The following is a 22,274-nucleotide window of genomic DNA, read 5'->3' on the forward strand; positions in this document are numbered from 1 at the left end:
TCCTTCCCTGTTACCTTCTGGACCCTTCTGTCGTCTGTGTTTTCACTGGTGCCACAGGGGAGTCGGTGCCAGGGCCTTTGCCCTATTCCGTTCATTCGGTAGGTCTCAGCGCCTCGGCGTCCTAAGAGAGGCCTTCCTGAAACCCGTGAGCCTTTCCCTGCTTTACACCCGTCATTCTCTACCACAGGGTCTCAGTGTGGTTGGAGCACCCCTGGGAGGGCCTGGACACACTCGCAGGGGTCTGCAAGGTGTGCTCACAGTGACAGGAAGACAGCTTGGCTTCCCCAGTGCTTCACTTCCACTGGGATGGAACAGGAGCAGTTAGGGGTGAAACTGCTGACGCCTTAGCATGAGCTCAGCTGTGACGGAACCAAGCTGCGTGAAGCTGCATTGTCTCCATGTGTTTCGTTCATAAACAACGTATTACAACAGAGAGAATCCAGAAGCAGATCTGAGGATCCACCTGCCTTACATACTAAGTCAGACATTTCAAAGATTTGTAGAAGTGAAAACTCTTAACTTTTTTTGGAGAATATATTTTTCACAAAATTTATGTTAACGTGACAGATACATTTTTAAATAAATATCTTAACAATTGTTCAGTTTTAATTTCTAATAGGACAAATATCAATAGATACAACATGTATAAACCTAAGGTCTTTTGTGTCCTCAATAATACCTAAGAATTTGTGAAGGGGTCCTGAGACCAAAATGTTTGAAGACCGTTACTCTATCAGTTTATTCTCTCAATAATGTTTCTCCTAATTTGAAATTATTTTGTTTTGTGTATCCCCCATTATGAATCTTATTCCTAAGAGAAACCTGGAAGGTCGATGGGGATTTTTACAGATAGGGAAAATGAGGCTCAGAGGTTAAGGGATTTGGAAGGTCCACCCAGCAAGGAAGTGGCAGACTTGGGATTTGAACCTACCTTTGAGTTCAAAGTGTGTATTTTATTGTTCTGCCTTGATAAATATAAAGCCCTACATACAGGTTAATTCATTTATTGAACAGATATTTTAAAGCTCTGTGATAGATGGGCACTGTGGCAGAGGCTGGGGGATGCAGAGTTCAAGGGAGACATGATCTCTGCCTTGGCTCTTCAGGGCAGCATGTCCTAGGACGTCAGGAACACTTCATGGCAGCAGGGAAAGGTCAAAGGTAGGTCTCCCAGAGAAATTATGTCAAGAATGAAATCTCAATAAATAATTAGAAGGCCTACTCAAGAATATCTAGGACTTAAGTACAGGAGTCCCTGCTCACCCTTGGTTTCAGTAACCCCTTGTACACCGAGGTCATCAGAAGCAGATGACCCAGTGGTCGGAAGGTCAACAGCAGCCTAACACTAGGTTGCAATCTCCATCGCCTCCATCATCTGCCTCCATCTTTTCCTGTAGGCATTTCATCATTTCTCATCAGAAGAAGGGTCAGTTCTATAAATAAGATATTCTGAGGGAGAGACCACATTTACATAACTTTTATTACAGTACATTGTTACCATTTTCTCTTTCATTATTAATCATTGTTAATCTCTTGCTGCCCTAACTTACAAAGTAAACTTTATCATAAGTGTGTATGTACAGGAAAAAACAGTATATATAGGGTTCTGTGTGCTCTTCAGTTTTGGGCTTCCACTGGGGGTCTTGGAAGGCACCGCTTGCAGATCCGTGGGAGCACTGTAATGGAGTAAGCATCATCTCTCATTTGGTGGGGGAGTGCTTACTGAGTACTTGCTTTGTGCCTTTCCACATGAGTGAGATAGGATTTCTTCACAGTTATTTTAGTTTATGCTTAGTAAGCATTAATGTGACCTTGGCAGGAACTAATTTGGGGATCTTGTATGACTTCTGTTTGTTTTTTCCAATGGAATGGTGCAAAACGTTTTCCCTAGCTTGGACCTTAAGTTGGACAGTTTCTGTTTTCTGTTGGAAGGATATTTGTAATACTTCTTTTCCAGAGAGCTGAGATGGAGGGACCTTGAGCCAAATAAATAAATAAGTCCTTTCTTGCTCAGATTACAAGTTAGGCCATTTTAGATTTTCTTGGATGAATCCAGGAACTTTGTACACTTCCCTCCGAGAGCAGGAGACTACTGGGATAAGTTAAGAAGAGGAGAACTAAATTCTCACAAGGCAGCAGCAGACGTAGTGCCCTAGGTTTAAGGTGACTCGTCTGCCTCAGTGGGCAAAATCAGATACTAGATAGAGGTACGTAACAAGGGGAGACATTCTGCTTAAAATAACTTCCTCACAATATCAGGTATCCAAGGATGAAAAGATTTCTTCATAAAGGAGAAGAAATCTTCACTCTCCATAGCTGAGCTGTTGAGTTAGGCAGAAACTTGGACTATTTAGTATTTTGAGGAAGGTGTGGTTAGATAACATAAAATCTAAATATTTTATGATCCTGGAATCAAGTAGTGAGTTAACGTGGCTTCAAAATCTTGGTCTTTGACCCAAAACTAGCCTGCGAAAGCCATACTAAACCATAATTCTTCGTTAAAGTCAATTCAGCAGTTTTTATGCCTATTATGTGTCAGGGTCTCTGTATACAGAATGTCAGTGGGCTCGTGGGATCAGCAGTGCTTGCTGAGCTTCTTTCAGCCGTAGAACTTGACGTGAAGCTGCGGTGAGGCCTCCGTGGTGGTTCTTACCCAGGGCGGTGCGTCACGGCGCCACCTGGGGGCCTTCAGAGGTCTCAGGACCAGGCCTGATCCAAGTCCAGTTGGATCCAAGTCTGTGAGGTGGGACCAGGCATCACTGCTTGTAAAGCTCCCAGGCGAGTCTGCTGTGTGCTCCGTGTTGAGAACCACTGGCTGATGGTAAAGTTGTTCTGGTTGAAGAGAGGGAGGCTGAAGAATTCAGAAATAGCCCACAGCTCTAAGTGCCTTCCCTTAAACTGTCTCTCAGCATACGAAAACTATGGCTTTAGTGGATTAAGAATTTAGGTAATCAGCTGCATGAACAGGCTGTGTGCACTTAATATGAAGTGACTCCATCGGTGGGTGAGAAGCCGCTGAAGGTGGTAGGGACTAGCAGTTAATAGCTCTAGAGATTGTGGGGAATTGCAGAGCTCTTTGTCCACAGGGGCAGGCTGCTGACTGCTCCATTTAATTATTGCCATAGCTTATGGTATTTTAAGAGACGCCAGAAACTTGTGTGTGTTTTGAAACCTTTATTATTGCATTTGAATAATTAATGAATGGAACATCATAGAAAAGTGCACAGATTTTAAGTGAAGACATTAGAAGTATCTTAAAAATCCCTGCTGTTCTCCCCAAGTTACTGCTGAGCCTTCCCACCAAGGGTTATGACTTTTTGTTACCCACTTCCATAGGTTAGTTTTACCTGGTTTTGAACTAAATTGAGTCCCTAGTTTATACCCTTTTGTTTCTGGCTTTATTAATTTTAAATTTGTGAGATTCTCTGTGTTACTGTATAGCAGAAATGTGTTCATTTTCATAGTTGTATAGTATTCTATGAACATACTGTCATTTAATTCATCCTTTCTACTATAGATAGTAGATTGTGGAATTCAGTCAAGATCCCCTGCCTTTTGTAGTCTTGTTGCATGCATTTAAATTATATATAGTTCTTAGAGCTCAATAATAAAAAAAGAGACATTTGTTTTTTATTTTTGTGATAAAATAGATATAAAATTTGCCATTGTAACTACTGTAAAGTATACAGTTTATGGGTATGAGGTACTTTCATAGTGTTCTGCTAAGCTGTTCCGCAGCCCACAGCTATCCATTTCTAAAACTTTCTCATCACTCCAAATGGAAACTTGCTACCATTAAGAAGTCACTTCCTGTTCCCTGCCCCCACCCCACCCTACCCCACCCCTGTTAATCACTAATGTTTTCTGTCTCAGGATTTGCCTATTGTGGATACTTAATAAAATGGAATCAGGCAATTTGTGGCCTTTTGTACCTGGCTTCTTTGAATTAGCATACTGCTTTGAGGGTTCATATATGTTGTGGTATGTATCGGTATGACAGTCCTTTTTATGGCTGGATAATACTCCATTGTGTGGCTATAACACATTTAGTTCATTTGTTGATAGACATTTATGTTGTTAAAACTTTGTGGCTATTGTAAATATAGCTGCTATAAATGTTTGTGTGCGTGTTTTTGTTTGAACACCTGTTTTCTGTTCTTTTAGGGGTATACCTAGGAGCGGAGTTGCTGGGTCTCATGGAAATTGCGTTATTGAGGAGACAGCAGCCATTCCACAGCAGCTGTGCCATTTTTCATGCCCACCAGCAGTGGGTTGGGGTTACAGTTTTTTTGCAGTCTCACCAACACTTGTTATTTCTGCTACTCTTTTTACTTCAGTCATCTTAGTGGCTATGAAGTGGCACCTCATGCAGTTCCCTAATGATTAACGGTGTTGAGCATCTTTGCATGTACTTGCGGGCCATTTGTGTATCTTTGGAGAAATGTCTATTCAAATCCTTTACTTGTTTTTTAATGGGGTTGTTTTTGTTGTTGTGAAAATTCTTCACATATGCTGGATACTAGACCCTTATCAGATACATGATTTGCAGATATTTTTCCATTCTGTAGCTTGTATTTTCACTTTCTTAATAGCATCTTTTGAAGCAAAAAAGTTTTATATTTTGATGAAGTCCAGTTTGTCTATTTTTTCTTTGATTGCTTCTGCTTTTGGTGTCATATTAAGAATCCATTGCCAATTCCATAGTCATTAAACATAGTCATTATGTTTTCTTCTAACGGTTTAATAGTTTTAGTTCTTAAATTGAGGTTTTGATCCTTTTTTTTTTTGTATATGGTATGAAGTGAGGATCCAAATTCTTTCTTTTATGTGGATGTCCACTTGTCCCACAACCATTTGTTGAAGAGATTGTTCTGTCTCCAGTGAATGGTCTTGGCACCTTTGTTGAAAATCAGTTGACAGTGGATGTGTGGGTTTATTTCTGGACTCTCAGTTTACCCCATTGGTCTGCATGTCTATCCATGTGCCAGCACTTTACTGTTTTGATGTTATATTTTATACTAAGTGTCAAGTATCCTTTACACTAAGACACTTTAAAACAAATAAGAGCCATAACAATCCCTCCCCTGTTGCCTAAAATCGTTTTGCAAACTGCTGTTGCTACACTTGTCATACTTAGAAAACACTCTGCACAGTTTCAGTTTCAGGAAGTATGTGATTGCTCATTGTTAAGCAGCATGTGAGGGCCTTAATGCTCGCGGGTGCATTTATCAGCTTGCAAGTGCTTAGCAGAGACATTAGCAGGTGGGGTGAATAGATATGGGGTCAGGTATATTGGTATTTCCCAGGGTGGTGAAATATAGGCACACTGGCCTTCATTGTATTAATTTTCTGAAGATTGTGATTTAGGAGAGCATCCGGGCTTCCTACCGCATGACTAAGACAAACGTCCTTATTAGCTTTAAAGAGATTGTGCTTAAGTTTTAAGGCTATTTATGGTAGAAAATAACTCATAGTATATATAAACGCCTAATGCCTTTATCCCTCCAGGGCTTCACTGTGGTGCTGAGGAGCATGGAGGGTAGTAGAAATTCCAGGGATTAAAATAGTGATGGCTGTCTGGTTTGGGATCATGCTCTACTCTCTAAGGCAGGAGTCGGCAGGCTTTTTCTGTGAACGGCCAGAGGGTAAGTGTTTTAGGCTTTCTAGGTCCTAAGGTCTCTGTTTAACTGCTTAGATCTGTTTTGTAGCCTGAAAGCTGCCGTAGGTAATACATAAACCGATGCATGGGGCTGTTTTCCATGAAACTTTATCAGAAAGACTAGGCCATAGTTAGTTGACCCCAGTCTAGAGGAAAAGACAAGAATACAAAAGAAAGATATATATTATAGCACTAAACTTTTAAGTAACTTTATATATGTATATAACATACAGAGAAGAACAGAAATTGTGTTCAGCTCAGTGAATTTTCACGAGATATTTCTCATATAATTAGCACCCAGATATATGGGCTATAATAATAATCCATAAAATTACATATGTGATTTCTTACATTACCAAGTGGGACAGTGACAGCACCCTACAAGTCCCCATTATGCTTTATCCAGTTGTACCCTCACAACACTAACACTGTCCTGATGTCTAACCAGATTAGTTCTGCCCATTACTTGAATTTATGAGATGGAGTCATACGGAATGTTTTCTTATGTCTGAGCTCTTTTGGCCAAAACGTGAGCTTCAGGTGTCGCTGTTTATAGCAGTAGGTTGGTCACCCTCATTGTTGAGTAGTATTCCATTCTGTGAATGGCTTCAGTTTATTTACCCTTTCTGCTGTTGACAGGTACTTATGTTGTTTTTAGTTGCTGGCTGTTGTAAATAGTGCTTCTATGAGTGCTTTTAAGCGTGCCTTTCGGTGCACATGTGCGCACCTTCCGAGAGGAGCACCTGGGAGGGGAGTTGCTGTGGTACACGGTTTGCGCATACGTGGCTTCGGGTGGTGCTGCCTGATGAGTCTTGAGTGAGTGGGGGGATTTTCACCTTTCTAGCAGGATATGAAGTTTCCAGTGGCTCCATACCCTCCTCAATTCTTGGCTTTATCTGTCTTTAATGTCAGTCATTCTGGTGTGTTCGTTTCTTAATTTTTAAACAGTATTTTTTGGTTTCACATTTATTATATGGGAGCAGGCATGATTTATCAACATCATCTTTCGATGAAGACTTGAGCTGAGTGATAGGCAGTCTGGTTTTCAGAGTTGAGGCTCTTGACCCCAGTTTTGCATTCATCATTGTCCCCCAGTCTGTGACCTGTAACCCATATTTTAATCTATAGATAGCCATTTTTCAGAGATGTGTGTCCTGAGCATACAATATATGTTTTATTGGAAATCTGGACTAAATCTTGGAATGGGCTATCCACAAATTCTCCGTAGCGCTCTTTAGCTCTAATTGGCCGCTGTTGCGGTTTAACCTAAATCACATGTTTGTGGAGAGTATCACCCAGGTGTGCTTTCAATGCTCATTTTGTCACATTTGCATTTGCATGGTCTTCTGTTCATGCCTCACATTACTATGTTTTTAATGAATATCAATCCTCATTCAAGTATTTGCTTTTATTACCTGTAAATTTTTATTTTTAAACAAAGAATTTAAGCTCAGGTAAATATTTAGGTACTACATACACATTATCTACATTTAGCAAAGTACAGTATGTCAAAATTGTAACAATAAAACGTCAGGTATCTGTAGCCTCACCTTGCTAATCCTGACCCTATTGGGGATCATTTAATGAGTTTCTGACTAGGTATTTATCTTTTTTTTTTTTTTAGGGGAGCAATTGAGAGGCTTTTAGAGATAAAGCAAGAGGACAGAGCACCTGGCTAAGGCCAGGAGGGGACAAGAGAGTCCCGGAGTGGGGCATTGTCTAGGGGTTTTATAGGCGGTTGAGAGACAAAGGGCTTGGGATGAACACCTGCTGATTAGTTCCAAAATGTTTATCTTTGAAGAGAAGGTAACTTTCTTAGTAGTCTTCCTGGTTATTTTTTACTGTTTGATTTCCTCCCAGGATAGCAGCTTCCTGGTCTGAGAGCATACCACATAAGACTGCCTGCTGTGCTCCCAAGGTGGGCTGAGTTGTTATCTGTTTGTTAAAGAGCATGTTAAGAAACTTATTTTTTAACTAATTGCGTTTTAAAATGCAATCTTAATTTTCAAGATGGAATCCTTCCTGTTTTTACTACGTTGTTTTGGGCTAGCTTGCTACCTTGCCCAGGTTGCAAATCATTTGTTTAGGGCTGAAGGAAGAAAAGCAGCACCTGGGTAAAGTCAGAAAAACAAGCTGGGCCCCCCAGCAGGCCAAAGCAAATCTCACAATGGATTATCTTGCTTTGGTTTTTTCGGAGGCCCTCACCCTACTCTGTCTAAACCCACAGTCCCCGTCTCATTCTCCCCTCTACAGATGGAGACACTAGCTGCTGCTAGGGAAAGGGGGTGACGACCGCTCTGGCTGCTTCATGCTGAGAGGGGGCACAGTAAAGGGTGCAGCTAGGTCTCCATCACTGGTCAGTCCAGAGGGCCTCGGAAGGTTGGCACTTCTATCCTGGGTTCTATTTCCTTCACCATTTGCAGTTTTATGGCTTCAAAAGGATTTAGGAAACCAGCTCCATATTGTAGTAGTCGATGGACTTCAGGGCCTGACATAGCTTGGACTAGCTTTCGGAGGTCCTGGAGTGAATTAGAGACATTTTATGAACAATTTGTAATGTACATGCAACACCCAACTTTAATTATAGCACAGGTCCCACCTGTGCTGCTGTTAAGATGTCTAGTGCCATTCTATTTTGTGTAACTGCTTGGCTCATTAGTTTAACTTTAGTATTTAGGAGAGCTATTCCTTGGATAGTGTTACTTAAGGCCTTTTGAGTAAAACTGGTTAAGGATTTGATATGCCAAATTACATCTTCTAAACAAGAGATGGTAAAAAAATGGAGGCTAGGTGATCATACCAATGAAAAACACTCCTAGTCCATTGATGTTGGAGGCTGGGAAGTTTGCAGGGTGTGGGTGTAAGATAAATTCTTCTACAAGCTTTCTACAAGTTTCCTTTTATATTCAGTGTTCTCCCTCTTAAATAAATAGCTGTACTTTAGAACAATTACCTTCTTTTACTCTCAACAAAACGAATTTCCATTCTTTATACTTTCTCTTATTAAAACACACATCTTTTTAGCAAGTAGAGATGTTTCTTCTTTAAGTAGCTTTAATTAGACCTCAAAACCATTAGGAACTTTAATTTTCAGTTAACACTGATAAGTGGGCTATTGTAAACTATTGCACTAGCATTCTTTAGATTAACAAATTCATGAACACACTTTATAATTCCTGACACCATGTGCTTTACAGCATAATGTCTAAGCACAAAATATGTCTACTTAACTTAGCAAAACTTTTAAGATTCTAGGTCACTACAAAAATTTTCAGGCTGCAGGCAGGCACACACACTGCAGTACACAACCACTAGGATGTTCACTTGCTACTCCAGGCTCACCCACTCCCAACAACCACGCCAGACTACTTACAGAACGGCAGGTGTGGGGAGGGGTGTAGGGTCGGGAGAGAAAGGAGGCAGGTCTGGGCGTTGGGAAAGAGGGCGGTGAAGGCGGAAGGAGAGGGGAGGGGGTGGTGCAGCCACCGGAAGAGGAGAGGAGCAGGACGACGGCATGGTTGGGAATGCAGGACTTGAAGATGGCAGCCACACGGGGAGGACAAAGAACTTAAAGATGGTGGCGGAGGGGGTGGGGGTAGCGAGCTGAGGGAGGCGGGAGACCGAGGTCCTCGGGTGGATCTGAAAGTAAGGAGGACTGGGCGGAGTAAGAGGCTGACAATCCTTAACTGGAGGTCGGGCCGGGAGAACCTGGGTCAGTGAACACTTAACGTAAAGGTCTGGGCAGGAGCGCAATGTCCAAAAACCTGCACATATGGGACTTCACCCCACTCTCCGCTCCGGTGGCAATAATTAGTCAAGTCGGTGAGGAGGCCAAAATCGAAAGTTCCCTCAGGGGGCCAGCAGATTGGTTGTCCAAGGGGTACTGAGGCCCGGCCTCAGAGCAAAGGAAGACCAGCTTCCGTTTGCGGACTTCCCGGGACAAACAGAGTAGCCAGATTAGGAATGAGACACCGCTGTGGGGTCGGAGCCTCTGCTTTCAGGGGCTGGTCCCCCATGTCTGCGCCGCTCCCCAACTAATCCCGCTGAGAGGAGCGCCCAGCGTCCCAAGCACGCCAAGTCAGGGGAGATGGCCTGGGAGCCTGGGTGAGGGACGTCTCCCCCACCGCAGGGCCAGGGGCGGGTATCCCGGATGCCTCACCTGGACGTAGCTACGATTTCTAACGGACCAGGTGAAACGGAGTTGGGAAGGGAAGCAGACCGGGGGAAACTGAGGGACTCACCGGAAAATAGTCCACGCAGCGGAGAGCAGGCTGAGGTCCCGGGTCGGGGAAGGGGGGGGCGGGGCCCCGCACTCATGCTCCTTCCCGGGTTTTCCGGCACCAAGTGTAAGATAAATTCTAGCCAAAATAAGCAGGCGACGAGAGGCAACAAAGGGCCAGGCAGATTATTTGAGCGCAATCCCGGGCGAGGTTCACCAGTCTGCGGAAATACAGGCTGGGGAAGTCGTGCGCAGCCAGACAGGCAGGGAGTTTTTAAAGAAGGCAGGGGCAGGCAGAGCTTAGATTTGCAGCGGCGCGAGGATTGGCGAGCCCAAACACATTTTTCAGGTTGGGAGGGGGCAGCAGCCGGGGACTTTGGCACGTCATCAGGGTCGGACGTGCTCACCCCTCCCTCCGGTGCCTCCAACCTTACAGTGGGGTTTTCTTCACCCACCGTACTTGCAACCAGGGAGACGTTCAGTTACTACACTTTAGTTCGCTCGTTCTTAACAACCATGTTAGATTACTTACAAAACCTTCACTAAACATGACAAAGTAAAGTCTCTCATTAAGCATTCTTTTCTTTTGAAAGATTTAAGCTGGGCTGTAGTACAGGAAATAAATTTCTGTCTCAGGGAGTCTAGTTTAAAAACCTCCCAATTTTTGAGGATAATGATGAGCCCAATAAGTAGAATAGATTTCCAAAAAAAGGACTTAGAAAACCAGTTTTATATTGTAGTCGATCATGGGACTTTTGACCATTTTCCTTCCTTGTGGCAAAATAAGTTTAGCTGCATAACCTTATTGTATTGTATACGTTCCTCAGAGGGCCAAGCCGCTCCATCAGAGAGTTTGTATTAAGGCCAGGCTTGTGTGCCGAAAAAGATAAGACACTTCTTTTTCAGGCTGTGGGATCAAATTGCTCCCAATTCTTCAGAATGCATGCCAGAGGCGTGTCTGGCCTTAACCTAGAAGAGGATGCTCCCTCCTAGAAGAGAGAAGGACAGGTATGCGACACCTGGTTGGCCTTTTCTGTGCGGGCGTCCCCTCACCTTGGAGCCTGGGTGACAGTGGTCAGTCATCTCCTCTGCCGGGCCTACTGGACTTAACCACTCCTTACCAGCGTGGCCTGCACCTTGCCTCGATTCCCCTCTGGCCTTCCCACTCAGCAAGAGTCGCCTTGGAGCTCTGGATTTAGTGGGACCTCACCGGTGTGCTCCTACTTTACGCCTTTTGGGAGTTCTAATCCAGACCCTAGTTCCTTCTGCACGGGCTTTAGCATAGTACACTCGAGATCGTTCCTTGAGAGGCCCCTGCCTGTCTGATAAGCACAGGGACTGTGTGACCTCTTGCTGCCAGAGCAGTGGTCGCTCAGAGTCACAAGTCTGTTCTCCTTGCCTGGGACTGCAGAAAAGGAAATGCCTAGCCCCAGGATGACTGCCTTTAAGGAAGAGAGGTCAATAGAATAGAGCCATTTACATGCTGGGCTCAGTTTTCAGCTTGACTACTTCACAAACCTCATTTATGCTACACAGGAGAAAGCGGCACAGTCTCAAGAGGACTGCTTCGAATGGGGAGCAGGGGGACTTTTTCTAAGGTCAGAGATAAAATTCAGACAGAGGCTGCCATGGACGTTTATGAAGGGAGGGGGTCTATACGCTCAAACACTAGTTTCTGCCACTGCCTGGGAATCATCCTGCTAGTCACCCACTGTAAGAAATCTGACCTGTGAGACAAAAGAGGTCAGGGGTCGTCTGCAACTCTCACATAGGCAGCAGCCTAGCCCGAGGTTCACTCAGCGCCATCGGATCAATGGGCCGGAGCCGAGATTCAGGGACCACTGTCTGCTAGTCTGGTCCACCCTTGGAGTCCGCGGGTTAGGACGGGAAAGTAGGAAATCGGCTTAGCCACTCCCCAACATTCCTGTCCGGAGACGGGGGATCAAGAAGGGGCAGACACTGGGAAACCTTTCACCCGAGACTTCAGACTGGTAGCTGACGCTAATTGCCTTTTAAGTGGCTAACGGGTACCCGGACACATTTCATGAGATGAAAAGTACAGCATTTAGTCAGGAATAAGCGAAGTGTAAATCTCCTACCTTGTGGTTGTGGACATGGAATTCCGTGAAACTGATGAAGTTAGAGGCACACATAGAGTGTGGGAAAAAGTAAAGAGTGGCCCACCTCACTCCGAGGTCAGGGCGGCCTGAAGAGGCGGGCTGGAGGTCAGAGACAGAGAGACACTCCTCATGGACACCCAGCTGGGCTGTCGGGGTCTGATTCCAGACACACGGGCCTTTGAGGAGCCGCCAAAGTGTAGCCTCAGCCTGGACTCTCACAGGTGCCCACGGCCTTCCTCAGTCCCTCGCATCTGAGGAGAGGCCTCTGAAGGGAATCCTGGCCTCCGTTCAGGTGACTTTCCCAGCTCCCAAGGGAGACGGGATCCACTAAGGGAGACGCAGGGGAACCTGGCGCTCGAGACTTTGAGATCGGCAGCCAGGCTAGTCCCATGTAAGTGGCTGACAAGCGCCCAATGCTGGTGCCACAGACGGCTTCCTTCTATAAGGACGGTGAGAGAATAAGGCAGGCTCGGATGCCGATACTCACCTCCGAAGTTACCCCAGGCGAGCTCCCAAAGATGATGCCAGGGTTCTTGTTCACGGAGTTGAAGAAGGAACTTTGCAAACACTCAAGGTAGGAGAGCAAGTGAGAGGCTTTTATTTAGAGATAAAGTGAGGACAGAGCTCCTGGCTCAGGCCAGGAGGGGACAAGAGAGGCCCCCAGGTATTTATCTTTAACTCTGTGTCACAGGTAGATTTCATATCATTTATCCTGATACCAGTACCAGGGTTCTGGACTATAATTATTAAAACTATGCTTTCAACAATGAAGGGACTCAGGCTTGCCTCCTAGTGGTATATGTTTTATATGGAGAACATAGTCTTAGGCTTACAATTGGTATAAAATACTGTTGATAAAGTCCAAGTTCATCTGCTGTTTTTACATGGTGGAAACTGGGTTCTTATCTCAGAAACCATGACCTTCAGAGGTGTGGAAACATGATTAATCAAGAGAGACCCTGAATTATGAGTTGAAAATGACTCCTAGTTCTGTACTGGCTAATTGTGTGTGATTTTAACCAAGTATCTTAATTTCTCTAGGGTCTTAGTTTCCTTAGCTATTCAACAAAAGGTATGGACTGTATGACTCACCTTCCCTCCCAAGTAATGTGTATTTCTTACTTTGTAATTTAATTCCTTTTGAACAGGTAATACATTAAAATGGTTCAAAAATTTTAAATATGTAAGTCCTCTTTCCCAGTCAGATAGTTACCTTTTTTACAGGCAACTAATGCTATTTTTTTTTCTGTAGTACAGGGATATTTTATACACATCCAAGCAAAAGCATGGTGTATCTTTGCTCCTCCGTTCTTTTTTAAAGAAATGATATCTAGACCATATGGCTTTTCCCATTGATTACATTTTGAGGATTATTTCCCATGTGAGTATATTTCATTTCCAAGTGAGTACCTGCTTAACAGTAGATATATTTGAGCAGGTAACAGGTGAAATTTGTCAGTGCAGCAGCCTCCCCGATGCTGTCCGCTTGTCCGTGCAGGCACTGTTTGAGTTGACGGATGTTTTCTCCGTCCTGGAGGGAAACAGGAGGCTGTGGCTGGTACCGCATGGCTACTAGTTTAGAGGACTGGGTTTTGTGAAAGAGAGTCTCCCAAGAAACGAATGTAGCTGCATTTCAGTGAGCTCTGAGGAACAACCAATGGCCAAGGTATGTGCAAAGTAAGAATGGTTGGCAGGTACCGAACAAGCTGGAAACAGTACCTCTAACAGGTAATTCTGAGGTGGAGGGCATGAGTCAATGCGGCTACAAGTATAAATTAGAGATACTGGTTTTGGGAGCTTCAGACAACTGGGAAGAGACCATAAAAGCCATTAACTTTTATCTTATCTCCAAATATTTGGCAGCCATTTGTTAGGCACACATTTTGTGCCAGGTCTTGGGCGGGGCTTTGGAGACCCAGCGGTGGGGCAGAAAGGGTCTATGGGCCCGAACACTTCAGAGTTTTACCTGAGCTCTGCTGATGCCTGAATGCTGGCAGATGTAGGAGGAGTGAAGGAAAAATGGGAGAAAAGAAAGTGGAAGGGAATTAAAAAAAAGGAGATAGACTGGCAGAGGTTGGTCAAAGTGGTGCAGCTTAAAGTAGGGGTGATACTGTCAGACTTCTTGAAGACGTCTCTGGGGACTTCAGGGTGCGTTATATGTCAGAGTGAAAAAGTGGGAGCAAAACCTAAGGTGGGAGGAAAGGAGGGGATGATGGGGGAGGGGGTGTCTGTGGAGAACAGAAGATAGGGAGGGAGATGAACTGTATTTTGGTAAGATTTTTATTCAGAACATAAAAGCAGATAAAAGTTTGGGGGTAAGCTAAGTTACTTTAGAAACTGAAACTGGTGTATGTCTCATTTTAATATTCAAAATGCCTCAGGCTTTATGGATAGCTGAGCTCTTAAGTGCACAGTGCTGAAGAGTCACCAGGAAATGCAAATTTGAGTTAAGTCCACGGAATGCTGTAAGTGTGGTAGGTTTTGCTGCAATTTTGAATGTACTGCAGACAGACATTTTGTACAGGAGATCAGCCTCGGCTCTTTAGACTGGGGATAAGGACAGGCCTTTGCCAGTAAGACTCAGCGGGCCAGCCTTGTCTGCTGGGCCTGGTCTGGGCAGAAGAGCGTTCATAAGATGGGCTCATCTCGTCCCTGGTCAGTACACATCAGGCCTGCCTGTCGTGCTGGGACCGTGTAGCTGTGCAGCGGTGAGCCCGGCAGCAAGTGGCAGGGATGTGCAGCAAAGAGAAGGATGTGTGCCTAGAGTGTCGGCAGGCTCTTGTCGCCGGGGCATCGAGGGGCAGACACAACTTTGAGAGAGGCTTTATTATTTTGGGGGTGGTGGATGGACAACTATTATAAACTATTGAAAATCTCTATTTTGATTTTGAAACTAGTCTTCAAATTTTTCTCAAGGAAAACAAAGCCCAATTTCTGATTTTTCATTCGATCAGTTTTTGTTTAATTGTCACAGTGAACTTGAGCTCCTTGAGCAGGAAGGGTGAGCAGTTGCAGAGACTAGCGGCCGTGTTTGTGTGAGGTCATGGGGCCCACCACCTGGCACCCTGTATCCTGCGTCTCCGGCACCAGCAAAAATCTTACAGTGGTCCGTGCCCTGTCCCCTGGGGGCAGAAGTGCACAGTTGAAAAACACTGTTGTAGATGAACTCAGACTTGAGCGCAACTAAATGCAGGTAGCTTTGTGCTTTTTGTGTGTGTCGAGGGAGGAACTGCAGAGAATACCCGTTCCGACTGGGAGACTAGGCGTAGGGACTGCCGAGAACCCCCTGTGAAGCTCCTTAGCTGCCTGTCCTCAGGGTCGCTGGCCAGTAAGGGGCTGCCGTTCATTTGATTATACCTCTACCTGGATCCCTAGCCCCTTAAAAAATCTGATGATCCTTGTGGTTGCAGATACACCCACCCCCCAAAAAACAATAGACATATATGTGGATGTACAGTATTTGTGTATGGTTTTTTCAGGGTTCAGGGACCTCCTGAAGCCCATCCTAAGGATCCATTAATTTCATAGACCTCTTTCTGAACAACTGCTACTCTGGGGACCAGAAATTTGAGTGAACTTGAAGAGGTGGTGGACAAAAGGGGTAATTTTGAGGACCAGCACCCTTCCCAGGAAGGACCAACACTGGGCAGAAAGGAAGCCAAGTGTGGATGACAGAGGCCCACCCGGTAGTGGGAGAAAAGCTTCAGACCTCTCAGTGTGAAGGGATGTGGCCACATTTACAAAGCATGTTCCCCTAATGCTAAGTGACAGTCTAGAGATGCTGTGGAGTTTAGCGTAATGCTCAATGTGGAAACTAAAACATGTTTTCTTTTTTGTTCCCTCCAGTTATACTTTAATTTGACTTACTGTTTAAAATTTGTCTTTGAACCAAATTAATATTTTATTATCCCTGGGGTAAGGGACTTACTGAAAAAGTTTTACATTGGTTTGTGCTTTGTTAGAGAGGGCAGTCTTGCTTCTTAAGATAAAAATCTTTTCTGGAAAAGTGTTAATTCAGAGGCAAAAACGACATCCTTTTTCAGTTTTACATGTGTGGTTTCTTGTCTCAGGGTTTCATCTATCAGTTGCAATTACAATTAAATCCCTTCTCACCTTGGAGGAACATATTAAATAGTTTCAAAATAGAGGCTATGAAAATTGTTTAATTCTATATCCAAAATAGCCTTTTAATTTTGCATTTTAGTAATTAGGTTGAGGAGCTCTTTTATTATGGTATTCAGACTCGAGGTTAAAATACTTGCTACCGAATTTTCAACAGATACTTGTACCTTTCTAACCTTTAAACTCTTTCTTCCCATAGTACAAACTTTACCAAGGGGAATTAATATATCAATTGACGTGGCCCCAACAGTCAGTTTATTTAGGCCTGGGGAGTCAGAAAGCATTTTGTTACCAGTTTAGTAGAAATTTTGAGTGTACGGCCTTTAAGTAAAATGTAAATAATATTAAGAATAAACAATTAAAAATTATTTGTATCTTTTCCTTAAGTAGACTCCTTTTGTTTGTGAATAGATTTGGAGACTTTCGAATTACATTTGTATTTCTTGAAACTGGAATTTGCTTTACTCGGGGCTCTGTCAGGAGAAGTTCTGAAGCTGTGGCCAGTTTCCTCCGCCTGTCTCCGCCCCACCTGCCTTCCTTGGGGTTTCATGACTCTTGCTTTAGCACAGATTCTACTGTAGGCGAGGAGGTCAGTGAGATTCTACTGTTGGCCAGGGTTGGAATTGCAGGCTGTTTTCTCAAAAGAGGGATTTAAGGGTCTATAGCAAATTTGGAGAGCCTGTGTTTATTACCACATGGGTGTTTAAGAAAGAGAAGACTTAAAATTAACCCCTACCCTACTTCCAGACTTCCAAATTCTAATATTTTGGGGTCAAATTTGATACAAAGAGTCATATGTGACCTATTTCTAGTCTTTATATAGTCAGTATGTATTATGTATTTGTGCCCAAATTATAAGACTTGTAGTGTACTTACTTATTTTAAAGAATTGTAGAGGTATAGGATATCTTCATTTATGACAGTCTTGACAAATTTTTGTGGTCATCACATATTTGTTCTTATTTGAAAACTATTTTGTGCGTATAGCCGATAACCTAAGTGGGTTTAGGAGCGCCCTGTGAATCCGGTGGACGGTGCAGAGGGCGCTGGTTGCTCGCCTCTTCAGCCGGCCCACGTGAGAGCACAAGCGTGTCTCTGACTCGTCTTGCTCTATAGTGGTTTTCAAGTAGATTGAATTCGTGAATTAGCTTGTGTATTTCTGACAGAGATTTGCTTACTGAGTGATTTAAGAAACAGCTTCGATTTTTGACGAGTTCTCAGTGATTTAGAGGTGAACTGCCTCCACCATTTGTAGAGACTGTGAAATAAAATTAAGCAAGTAGGCAACAGTAAGAAACATGGCTTTTGTGTGTCTGTGTGGTATCATGCTCCAGGAGTTTAGTGTTGGGTTTCTGAAAACCCTGTGAATGTGTATGTAGAATTCTTTTGTCCTGTGCCCCAGTCATCTCCACATTCCCCATTCCTAACTTAAAAACATGTCAGTTAAAAAATTCAAGATATCATTAATTTCATCTAAAATCTCTCATAAATCTGACATAATCTGGTTTTGTGTATGCTGTGAGAATAACAAATGGTATTTATTCTCTGTGCTTACACAATTTTATAGATGGAATTTTAACATTGAATGCGGAGAACACTAATTATGCCTATCAAGTTCCAAGCTTCCATAAGTGTGAAATCTGTCTGCTGTCTTTTCCAAAAGAGTCCCAGTTTCAACGCCACATGAAGGACCACGAGCGAAATGACAAGGTAGGATTTTCTAAAGGGATGTCAGGAATGTGAACGCTGAAACTTGGATATACTGTACAAGTCAACATGCAAAATAAAAATTTTTCTCATAATTTAGATTCCTGAATTGTGGGCATTTTATATGATATAAATAAATATTTTGATATTTTGTTTTTGGTTCTAGTTATATTCCTGGTATTATTAGATAATGAGAAAAACTGAGAGCTTGTCCAGTGAATCTATGTATTGAGGCTATTTGGGTGGACAAAGAACTAATCTTCAAATACGACTTCTTCAGTAGTTTTGGTTTCATACATAACTGAATACACATACCTTGATATGGATTTGTCTTTCTCTAGCAGGAAATGTTATGTGGTCTTGATTTTAAAATGGTACTCGAGATATTTCAGGTAGAATTTCAGCAGGGAGCATCACTATCTTAAGTCAACTTGGGCCCTTTTTTTTAGTGCTCCTTGTGGGATGTCGAGAATTTTAGCATCTTAATGAAAGACCTGCCTGATAGAAAGTACCATTTACAGTTGCAGTCAGACAAGTGACTGCCGACTTGCTCCCAGGTCAGGAGGATGCAAGCTAGAGGCTGCTGGAGAGCAGAAGAGGGCCAGGGATCTCCCCCTGAGAGCAGGATGTGACCTGCCCTGGCCTGACCTCCCGCACGGGTGACAGCACTGTGACTCTCATGATCCACACTGACCACTGTGCACCTACAGGCATTTTCCTTGCAAGTTGACGGCCTGAGGTCCTGACTCCTTAGGGTCTTGATCCTTCAGACAGAAATACCAGGGATGGCTTTGTCTTTTGATTAGTAATTGGGAGCATGCCTTCCATTTGGGAACATCTTAGGCTGGTAAAACCTAATGAACACTTTTTATGATTTCTTAGTTTGTTTCCAGCCGTGGAGTTGGTCAGGAAAGAAGGGAAAAGGCCTGATGGAGTTGAGGCTTCTCATGTCTGTGTTCATAGACCCTTGTGGGCAGCATTTCTTCTATGCAGATGTGTTGTCCTTAGAGCCCTTGAGAAGTTCTGTAAGGAGCTCTACTCTGTCTGTTGGATTTACTGACTTCAGGTCAGAAAGAGACTTCAGGGGTTCCTTAGGAAAACGTCTGCAGGTTGTGGTGCTTGTTAATATCTGAATGACTTACTGTGGACAGATTGTATTTCAGTGGCTTATTGACTTTTCTCTCCAAATAGCCACATCGATGTGACCAGTGCCCCCAAACATTTAATGTTGAATTCAACCTGACCCTTCATAAGTGCACCCACAATGGGGAGGACCCCACCTGTCCTGTGTGTAACAAGAAATTCTCCAGAGTGGCGAGCCTCAAAGCGCACATCATGCTGCACGAGAAGGAAGAGGTAATTATTTTGGCCTTTACTTTATTGACTGATTTTTAAAGTGCATCTCATCCTTAGGAGGATTTTAAACTAGTTTAAAAAGCCTTTTGTATAGATTTCAAGGAATTAATTATCATTAAATTTGCCTTGGCTAATCTCCGGTTCATCGATAAAACAGTTTGTTTTCTGGCCGTATCAGTACTTTAGGGCAGAGACATATTAATGTCTAGTATATCTGGAGGATCAAAATGATGTCCACATTGGCTGGCAGAGGTCTCTCCCTCACCCTCACTTTTTTTTTTTAACAAATTAACTTTCGTAGGATTCTGCAGTAGCCAAAAGTAAGATTTCTGCCTCTGAAAATGGTAGAATTTCCTTACTTGGTTCATCCCCCAACATGTGGGAATTTGGCAAAAGAGGAGAAATTTATGATGACCCAAAGCAGTTTACACTTCAAAGTGAACAATCCTGAAAGGTCCCAGGTTAGTCTTGGGACAGCTTTAAGGCTGACGGGGCTGTACTGCTGATGTTAGAAAAGAGATGCCCCGTTGCTGGGGTGGGTAGGCCTGATTTGAAGTATAAATGGCTGTTGCTTTAAAAATATTACTCCCCCCCTTATTATTGTAGAATATTAGCAAAATGCAAAAAGTAAAAGGGAGACAATAAAAATCATCTCTAATTCTGCCATCCAGGGATAATTACAGACAACTATTTGGTGTATTTTCCTCTTGAGACAGAAAAACAAATACAGTATTTACATTGCATGTAAAAAATGTGCATGCTAAAAATTGAGTTCATACTTTCAACATAGGTTTGTATCCTCTTTTTATATATGCCTTCAATTTTTGATATAAAATAATTTACTTTTATCTTTTTAAATCTTATTATATAAGTAATGCATGAAAAAAGCTAAAAACTAAAGATGAACTAAAATAACAGTGCTAAGAGAACCAGTAAGCATGCCAGTTGGAGAGAATGTATGAACAGTCGTGCAGGCTTGTTTTTACTATACAGGCTTTCCATAATAGTTGATTTACTTAAGAATAGTTTTTTAATACAAAAATAGTTGTGCTACTCTTTGTGACCTGCCCTTTTACCTTAATATTTTGTGAATATATCTTTCTCCCGTTTTGCTCACTATATAATGAGTCTTTTCTCTCTGTCGGTATTTTAAATTAGTTTATTAGTCTTTAGTGTCTAGACATAGCATAATGATGTTTAATTATTCTCTTTTTATTTAACATTTAAGTTGTTTATACTTTTTCAGTGTTATAAATAACACATCTTCATATGTATCTTTAATTATTTCATTAGGATACTGTCTTGCCAGTGGGCTTCAGCCCTGGGCAAGTTCACTATGAATTCAATGTGACCAAAGAAAATTGACAGCAGAACACTCTTTGGGGTGAAAGGGTTAGACCCAACTTTATTTCCAGGTGGCAGGTCAGTCAGTAGAATCCCGTTCACTCAGCGAGTCTGCATGCAGCAAGCCAGTCTCTGCCTCTGGGCCCCTCTGTCCGCACAGCTGTCCTCTGGGCTGCTTTGCACAGTCATCCCGCACAGCTGTCCTCTGGGCCTCTGTCCTCAGTGCTGCCACCACTCCAGCCTCTGCTCTGCTCTCCTGCAGCCTTGCAGCCCTGCCACCGTGTCGCACCCAGAGCTCTGGGCAGAGCTCTTTATATAGAGTCAACAGCCATGTATTGCCCACAGGTGTGCAGTGAGCTAGTCAACCAGGGCCAGGTGAGAATCCTGGCCATAGGAACTCTCATTTTATCCACAGATAGATTCCTACAGTTGGCTTTACTGCATTAATGAGGCTTTCCAAGTTCTTTATAGAATGCCACATTGTGTTCCAGAAAATGTGTGCTGCCCTATGCCTTCTGCAGACTGTAGGCATGCCTGTCTCACTCAGCTGCAGCACTTCAGCAATGACCATTGTTTAAGTTTTTAAAAGCAGAGATGTTTGCATTAAATAATAGTATATTAAAATTTTGAACTAAGTTCTGCACTTGCATAGTGAGCAACCACGCAGTAGAGAAGGATGTGAAGAGAGAAGCTGAGTCCCTGCCGCCCCTGGCCGCAGCTCCCCTGGAAGTGGCCTCTGTTAGCAGTCCCGGTGTGTCCTTATGGGACATCTCTATGCCCCCTGTGACTGGCCCACACTGCTTTGGGCATTTTTTCTTTGGTTAACTTACCTTAGGTATTGTTTCCCACCTGCTCCTCACAGAGCTGGCTCCTTTTTAACAGCCACATGGTATTACATGGCACACATGTTATTATAATCACTGTTGTTAGACATACAGGTTGTTTTCAGCAGTTTGTCCATACAAAGCTACAACAAGCAATATGTTCTCATTCTTGTGAAATACTTGCTTTGAAATACTTGCCAAGTCTAAAATTATTATTTTTTAAAATCCTACCATGTCCTCCGGTGCTGGTCCACACACATAGCTCAGAAATTGTGAATTCACACTGGTATCTCCAATGCCAGTCCATGTTACAGGGCTCCCTTCCTCCACGGCGAGGAGCCTGGCTCTTCAGGGCGGGAGCATACTCACGCACTCATTGTGCCATCCTGTGTCACACTGAAGCGGTGGTCCAGTCGCTTGGCCCACACCGCTGAAAGTAAGCCTGCTAAGAAGCATCTTGGATTCGGAGTAAGTACAGGGTCGTTCAGCCAGCGGGCTTTCTAGTTTAGGCCCACCCCTTTCCCATCCTTAAGCTCTGCAGTCCTCGACTAACTGCCATCAGTTGGGGTTAGGTCAGTGTGACCACAAAGAGAGCCCAAGGCAGCAGGAATTGAGGGCTAGGGATCTATTCTGATATTTGGTTGTCAGCTTACTAGTAGAAGCCGGAATGACACAGAAGGTGCGCTCTGAGCCCAGCCGGTCTCGCGCCGGCCCCGCCCTGCCCCTCAGCCGCTCCCTGGCCCACCTGCGGTTTCTCTCATTTCTCTTTGCTGTGTTTCTCTTTGTAGTGATAAACAAATGTTTGTGTGTTTCTTATTTTCCTTTTCTGGTTTATTGATGTGAACTTTAGAATTTTGCCTTGTTAAAAATCAGTTGGTAGTTTTATTTTGATTGCGTTAAGTTTTTAGATTATTACAGGGTAG

The 22,274-nt window shown here is 43.4% G+C and overlaps 1 protein-coding gene across 7 annotated transcripts in view; it reads left to right on the forward strand.

Moving 5' to 3' along the window:
* ZNF236 (zinc finger protein 236) overlaps positions 1 to 22,274 on the forward strand; it is a 107,804-nt gene that overhangs the window by 2,020 nt on the left and 83,510 nt on the right. For all 7 annotated transcript variants that reach the window (XM_036884169.2, XM_036884167.2, XM_057504295.1 and 4 more), the window contains 2 exons: positions 17,688 to 17,830; positions 19,019 to 19,183. In XM_036884169.2, the coding sequence (XP_036740064.2) occupies positions 17,688 to 17,830; positions 19,019 to 19,183 (308 nt within the window). The remainder of the gene's footprint in view (positions 1 to 17,687; positions 17,831 to 19,018; positions 19,184 to 22,274) is intronic.

This window comes from Manis pentadactyla, chromosome 6 (genome assembly GCF_030020395.1).
Source record: "Manis pentadactyla isolate mManPen7 chromosome 6, mManPen7.hap1, whole genome shotgun sequence".
NCBI classification, from domain to species: domain Eukaryota; kingdom Metazoa; phylum Chordata; class Mammalia; order Pholidota; family Manidae; genus Manis; species Manis pentadactyla.